This window comes from Nicotiana tomentosiformis, chromosome 5 (assembly GCF_000390325.3).
Source record: "Nicotiana tomentosiformis chromosome 5, ASM39032v3, whole genome shotgun sequence".
Classification (NCBI taxonomy): domain Eukaryota; kingdom Viridiplantae; phylum Streptophyta; class Magnoliopsida; order Solanales; family Solanaceae; genus Nicotiana; species Nicotiana tomentosiformis.
The window spans coordinates 22,618,681-22,626,450 of NC_090816.1; the positions used below are offsets into that span (position 1 = coordinate 22,618,681).

At 38.2% G+C, this 7,770-nt stretch overlaps 1 protein-coding gene and 1 long non-coding RNA gene across 2 annotated transcripts; both read right to left on the minus strand.

The window, feature by feature from the left end:
* Positions 1-755: 755 nt before the first annotated feature.
* On the minus strand, positions 756-7,230 carry LOC104094392 (uncharacterized). Its single transcript, XM_009600315.4, has 3 exons — positions 7,029-7,230; positions 4,531-6,402; positions 756-1,602 (listed from the first exon to the last, which is right to left on the minus strand). The coding sequence occupies exons 2-3, from the start codon at positions 6,109-6,111 to the stop codon at positions 1,216-1,218; spliced, it is 1,968 nt and encodes a 655-aa protein (XP_009598610.1). The 5' UTR covers positions 6,112-6,402; positions 7,029-7,230; the 3' UTR covers positions 756-1,215.
* LOC108944812 (uncharacterized) lies at positions 1,979-4,516 on the minus strand. The gene is made up of 2 exons (XR_001968938.2): positions 3,897-4,516; positions 1,979-3,843 (listed from the first exon to the last, which is right to left on the minus strand). It is a non-coding gene; the product is annotated as an uncharacterized lncRNA (long non-coding RNA).
* Positions 7,231-7,770: the final 540 nt, after the last annotated feature.

Consider the following 7,770-nt stretch of genomic DNA (forward strand, 5'->3'; position numbering starts at 1 on the left):
TAGTGTTTTCCCAACTTTTTAAGGTAATGGTAACTTAGGTGTCTTACAATTAGTATAATCTTTTGGTGTCTTCCTATGCTTCCCTCAAATCAGTATCCCCTAAGTTGTTACTTTATTCAATATCCTAGATGCTAAGAATAAGGGGTATAGGAGGAATATAGACTTTGTTTCGGGATTCTTTCAGGTGTCGAACTCTTTATCTTCGTCAAGATGCTTTCTCAGCGATATTCGACACCTCTTTTATCTTCGTCAAGATGCTTTCTCAGCGATATTTTCTCATCCCGAAGTTGATCTCCTATCCTCTAGAGGTTAAGGTAGATAATGTTTGTAAGAGCCCAGTATTTGACCACTTTTTTTATTAATTACTCTTTGATCCCCTTTGTTGAAGCTTTTGCTCCTTTAGTGACTAGAACCTGACTCGAACCCACGACCCAGGGGTTGTAGGTGGGTATTTGACCACTTTATGCAAGCTATTATGGAATAACCTTCTAGGAAGTAGGAGTAAAACTATCCCCTAACTTCGAAGTTGGGAAGTCCCCTAATTGACCCTGCTTGTCTATTAAAGTTCTAATTAGTGAGTATGATTGTTTCCATATAAGTATATAAAACACATTTGACTGATTCCCACTGGTGCAGTTTCTATTTTCCTTCAAAGTCCACTGTAATACAAACTAACAACAATTCAACATCTCAAATTATATAACAGAGATTACGTTAAATGTAAGTACTTCAAGATTATTACGAAAAAAAGAACAGACAAGAAAATGCAAAGCTCTTTACAAATTTAATTTGTTTAACCAGACGGCCAAGCACAAACTACTTTCCTCTTTCAAAGTGTACGAAGAAAGAAAAATCTTAAAAAGGATAGGACTTGTATGCCAATCATTGTTCTACAAAGTCCGAGAGAACACAGAAGCTCTCCCCAAGAAATCTCCAACTCGAATCTGCCTATTGTACTTAGCTCAGTAAACATGCTGGATTATAGCTATGAAGAAGGGGAAAAAAGATGTTTTGTAAATCTTCACATTAAATAAAGATACAACAACAGCAGAAGATAAATATCGCTTGATGAAGATAAATAACTTCTAATATAATAGAGGCAAACCCCCTAAAACTTGCCACCCCCCCAGGAAAGCCTCAACTTGCTTGGCAAGAGTAGGGAAGCACAGAGCTTTACCTCTTCTTCCTATTGTAAGTAGGAGAGGAGAAATCCCGTCACAGTTGTTCGTCAACATCCTCACTTGTCTGCTGCCCAGTCTCTAGATTTCTAGTGGCACCGTGCTTTTTATGCTTCCTCTTTGCTTTCTTGGCTTTCATCCGGCGTTTTTTCTCATTTGCATCAACCCAAGCATAATCAGAAGGTATACGGAAAGGGTCAATCTCATCCTGGAAACTGTGGCTTTTACTGTCGCTAGATAGCTCATCACGGTTCCCCCTCATCCATGAAATCCAAGACGTAGAGCCATCCGATTCCTTGGACTTAGCATCTTGGAAATTGGTAGGGCTTGAAAGAGGGGTTGAGAATTCATCCACTGGTTCAAGCTCTTCGAACTTTGTAAATGTAACAAGAACTCGAATGGTTGGAACAATAGGGATAGCTACCTGAAGTACAGCAGACTCTTATAAGTAATGGGAAATATTTCATAATACGGTCGGTCAAATGAGAATGCAGTTCAAGTATATGCATCAAAATCTCAAGTATGACTTTCAATTGGAATGAAGGAACGATTTCCCATTACCAACTATAATATAGACAATAACTAAGAAAGCTGAGACTTTCCGGTAGATCTAGCAAATCTTGCCACAAACCAAATATAACTTCTTACAACGACACCATCACCTTGAAATTTTTATCTCAAATTGCAGTCATTTTTTAATTCTGTTTTCGCTTGTAAGAATTTAGTCCATATAACAATTTTAAGCTAATTTGCCATATAGACAATTCACAAGCCAAGCCATTAACCATTTGTTATCCGGCCCCTTATAATAGAACATCTGATGATAATAATAATAATCAACAAATAAGTATATTGACCATCCACTAGATACAACTATAACCATAAGAGAGAAATCTTTACTTCAAATGCTCTGCAACAATTCAACATATCCTATTGGATCAGAGTTTATCCATTTGTAAGCATCTTTTCAGGACAAGAGTGACAGATTGTCAATAGATTTCCACATGAACAAGCAAAATGCTTTCTTTATTAAAGGAGGTGATAAGTAACTAAACTAGTTTTGTCAAAGCAGGGGCAGGAAACAATCACATCAAGAGTCAGAAAAAGAGCTGGTTTTCTGTGTACACACACGAAAACTCTGAATATGACATATGCTCGATGAAACTCTTTGCCGTTCTATACTAAATTAGAACACAGAAACTTTTCTTTTTATACAAGCTGGAGGTAGAGGGAGGGTGTAATCTCATACTCGTTTGAAAAATCAAAGTTCCATTATTACGTAAAAACAACCATCCTACTTATTTAGATGCCCAAGTAATATTTTCATATTCTTGGATTTGTGAACATGTATCTTATTAAGTACCCAGGTAACCTTCTCCTATGCACATGGATTTGGGTGCAGTTATTGTATACAATTGGGTTCATTTTTAACAAGTTCTTGGGGTATTATGAAGGATCCACAGAAAAGGTTCAGGAACCAATTTCACACCCGCTTGATAGTGCTACATTAAAACAAATGAACAGAAACGTTACCCTTCTACTATATTCTCTTGCTATTTACAGGTTATATATATTTTTTATTCATACTTGTTACCTTTCACCAACTACACCTTTTTTTTTGGGATAAGGATCATTGATCAACTACACTTATATTAAATACAGGTCTACTGCATGGATGAATCCATTTATTTTCAGATCTTCCCTTTAACTTTACTGCTCTCTTGTTAAACGAATACATTTCAGAAAGAGTACTAGCTTGTGAAGTGATAGAAAACACACAGCTAAAATTGATTTATCAGAAGATATGCCCCAACTATTGAAATGGCAATAATTTTTCTCAGGGAGAATCATTTATCATTACTAGAGAAAGAAAGCACAGTCCAAGACGTGAAAAAGGCGAACCAAAAACAAAAGGGAAAGATTCTAAGGTAAGGTTTTTTCCAATAAAACAGGACATCTTAAATTAACACTAACAAGCAGAATCAACTCAATGCTTCTTCTCAGAAAGTATTTACTTTCAAGAGTAGTTGCTATCAAGTCTCCCACATTTTGAGGAAATTGATTGTAGTCTCCTTAACAGTCTTGGCAATTGCTTACAAACTAGCTTTTGGAGTTGTGTTAGGCCCAAGGTCCATTTTTTTAACATGGTATCAGAGCCAGATCAACTACAATTCTTGGATTACCAATGTTAAGACTTCCCAAGAAAAATGTTATATTGTCCATGCTCCATATGTTCAGTCTTGGGCGTATGAGGTGTTAAGTGTCCAACATTGATTGCGGAACCGGGTTGTTCTCTCCTTATATGTTTTTGGCAATCCCCATCTCATGAGCTAGCTTTTGGGTTGAGTTAGACCCAAGTTCTATTTCTTCAATGGTTAGCATTGGAAATATTGGCATTGGTCTAGGATTCAACCATGATTACTATGCTAAATGGCAATAGATGTTAACTTGAAAAAGATTACGTCTAACTTATGAAAGGAGACATACTACAAAAAAATGAACAGAAACGAGATAAGCAAAACACTAGACGAACACTGAAAGCCCTGAAGCCTAAGAGATGATCTCTTAAACTTAGTCTAAGATCAAGAGTAAACCTATAGGTGTGACTATCAAGCTAAACCCAAGTGTTCATCTCAAAGGATTTTCTTCTAGCAAGGGACTCTACCTCATCAAATGGATGAAAATTGTGGTCGATTTTCTTCTAGCAAGGGACTCTACCTCATCAAATGGATGAAAATTATGGTCACTCATTGGGTATTTCCTCTTTTGGAATCTATGGTTGGGAAAAAGTAGGCGAGTCTTCTAAGGCGAGAAGACGCATCTCTCCAGATTTGTATCTAGCTTCTTTTCAAGTTTTATTTTTGGTGCTTGGAAAAGATAACTGACATATTCAATGAGATCTGTATAATCTTTTTAAAAGATCTCATGATGTAAAGCTGTAATTCTTATCTTTTCCTTTCTGTAGGCATCCTGAACCTGTGATTCTTATTAATGAAACCATGTCCGGGTTAGCAGTCTCAAAAAGAGAAGGACACAGTACATGCATATAGTATCTGATTGTCCATTCTTTTCAAGTAAATGCATCGGCATTTTTTGTTCCATTGTGACGCACATCACTGCATGACTTGGACATCATGCACCCCAGGCAAAAGTGCTTTTATGAGGTTATTGAGATATAGAAGAACCCCCTCTCCCGGCACAGAAAAGTAGACAAGGGATAGGTCAAAAAAACTATTCTAAAAGGAATAACAAAATAGTAGAGAGAGAGAGAGAGAGAGAGAGAGAGAGAGAGAGAGAGAGAGAGAGAGAGAGAGAGAGAGAGAGAGAGAGAGAGAGAGAAGGTATCAAGTACCTTGACAGGAAATGTGCCAGGAGGTAGTTTAGTAGTTAAAAGCTCCCTTAGTCTTCTGATAGCTTTAACCTTGTTGGCTAGAATGTCAAGCAATGGCAAGAGTTCCTCTGTTTTCAGGGGGAAGTCCGGCGTCAACCACAAAACAGGTCTTAATCCTTTTTTATACTCGCTTTCGGTCTTTGACTCGCCCACGGTTCCTTTCTTCTTTTTCTTCTTGCTGCTCTTATCTTTGCTCCTTTTGACATCCCCTGTATCCTCCCGAGGAACTTCGGATGATGATCCGTGACTATCATTTGGTCTCTGCTTGCTATCCTCTGGAGCCAACTTTGAAAACTTCTTTACAAGCTTTGAATCCCCTGAATCATCACTAGTATCTTTGGAACCTTTCTTGCTCCAGCCAAACCAACTCTTCTTCTCCTTCGTAACACCATTGGATTCACAGCTCTGAAATGAACCTCCATCAGAGTTTCCATGGAAATCCTCATCCTCACCAGGTCCATCTGCATTGCCCATCCGAAGAGCAGAATCTAACTGGATTCGTTCTTCAGCTGTTAATACATCATCATAATCATCACGCTCGCCCCCATTCACTATTTTGTCATCATCATTCACAGTAAAAAGCTCCTCATCGGTTATAGCACCAGGAACACGCCTTGATTTTACACTGACCATAACGTGAAGCATATCATAAACCTTTGCCTTCCATGCACCAACCATCTCAGACCTCTCCTGTCTCCTCCAGTTTATGTGGGGAACAAGCTCCGCCTGAGTAACATCTATTCCTGGCCTATACATATTTGTTTGAGACATCAAAGCCACTTCACGGGCAACTTCAGCTTCTGATGGTTGAACACCAGCTCCCTCTAACGCATTTGTAATCTCTTTCTCCTTATGAGCAAGCACAATCAAAGAACCAGGAGTCAAAGATACGTTCCCGTCTTCCGATGAATACCCTTCTCCAAGAAAGAGGAAAGTTTGATCTGAACGTTGAATGCGGAACCCATCGAATCCTGCAAGAGTCATATCCGCACGAAGATTAGAACCCCGTTTCCAAATCCGGTAAGTGTCTGACGGGGCAATCCGTCCAATGAATGGTATTACCGAGCTCTCAAAGTGAAAGGTTATCTCCATGTAGAAATCACGAATTCGAGCAGCAGAGGCAACAATCCTAGGAAGTCTGCGGCACCACTTGGCCCAGGCAAGAGGCTGATAATGCCTAGCAATAATCATAGCAATATTCTCCTCCTTTGTACACACTGCTTCCTGGAGAGCACTCCAACCGTTCTCATTTTGAAGACTCCAATCGGCGCCTGCAGCCATTAAAATCTCAGCCGAGATAGGATCCCTTATCCGAACAGCAAGGTGCAACGGGGTTTCACGGCCAGGAACATCCCGCCTATCAATTACTGCAGTAACAGCATCTGCATCAAGCTCAGCAGTCAGGGACTCCGTCTCAGTGTTCACTTCACCAGCCTTAGCCAATTGAGGAAGGCCAGCAACTATCCTTTTCAAAGTGGCATAGTCTCGCTTAACCACAGCCAAATGAGCTGGACTATGAACGTACTTGGACAAATCTTCCATTGACTTTTCTTCGACCCTCTCTTTGTCCTTTCCAAAATTCTTGGAATAACCTAGATTTCACCCATCTTTCTCTTCAAATCATATTTGACTATTTTGATGCGCACCGTCAACTATATCAACTAGAATTGAAATGTTTGGAATTTTGCCAAGCTCAAAGAATTGATTTTTCTCGACTGATATCAGCTTCAGCTCTCATATACTTTACCAATTAAAGCATTGCAAGTTTCAAGCTTAATTTGCTGAAACACTAACACCAATATGCCCTGAACTCCGGTATCACTAAGCTCAAATCTGAATCAATAAAGAAAAAAAGACCAAAATAAATACTTCTCCGCCCAAAAAAAAAAAGACATTATTTCTATTTGAAGTCTTAAGTAGTATTCTATTTGAGACCTTGACCATGATTTTTCTCAAATCATGAATTTTTTTCTAATTATAGTAAGTACTTATGCAGTTTCTAAATATGTAGATTTTATTTCGAAAACTGAAGTTAGATGTGTTCACTTTCCTTCTTGAAGCCCGCTCACTCTTTTTAAAAGAAAAAATTCAAAACAAGGTTAATTGAAAAAGAGGCATTACACACTCATCGATCTAGCTCTATTGCATCTTTCATTGTAACAGAATTTAGCATAATAATACCCAAATCTAACATATTTACACCGATAAATACAAAATATGCATAAAAACCCACAAATAAAATTTGGAAAATTTACCCCAAAACACGATAAAAGCGATCTTTTTGGGGTAACAACAGAGGGGTTTCTAGAGAGAGAAAGTAATCAAATTCAGCATAATGATACCCAAATCGATTAATTTAACCTAATAAATACAAATAAGCATAACACCACAAATAAAACTAAAACTTTACCTGAAAAAACCAAATATGAATAAAACCCACAAATAAATTGAAACTTTACCTGGAAAAAACGATAAAAGCAAGATCTTTTTGGGTGAGGGGTTTCTAGAGAGAGAAAGTGAGTAATCAAAATTCAGGTTAAGATTTTAAAAGGGTTTCTCTCTCTAGAATTGATATGTATGTATAGATTTATATCTTTCGTTCTTACTTTCACTTTTGGGTTTGTGTTGCTGTTATCATCTCTGCTTCCCCCACTGGCTGTTTACTGTTGTTTGCTGTTTCTGTATTTAGATTCAAACTCTTTGCCCCTGGATTTGTTTTTAAATTACCAAATTGCCTTTGCCAGTGTTACTGTAAAGCGCGTGCGCTATCTTTAATGCTTTTTCTCTTTGTGCAGCAGCCTTGCACTGGACCCAGCGTGGCCAATGAAACATCACCTCTAAGGATTGTTTTGTTAATTAAAAAATTTAATTTTTGTTTTTTGTTTTTTTTCGTTTCTGTACTTAATTCGGATAAGTAAGTCTTGGCGTAACTAATAAAGTTGTTGCCACGTGATCAGGATGTCACGAGTTCGATCCGTGGAAACAGCCTCTTACAGAATCACAGGATAAGACTGCGTACAATGGACCCTTGTGGTCCTGCCCTTCCTCAGACCCCTGCATAGCGAGAACTTAGTGCACATGATTGCTCTTTTACTTACTTTGGAGTCCGACTAATCCGAAACGTCTCACTTTTGAGGGTAGAACATTCCCAACTAAAGGTGATTTCATACCTAAGACTCGAACTCAAGACCTAGAGTCCGA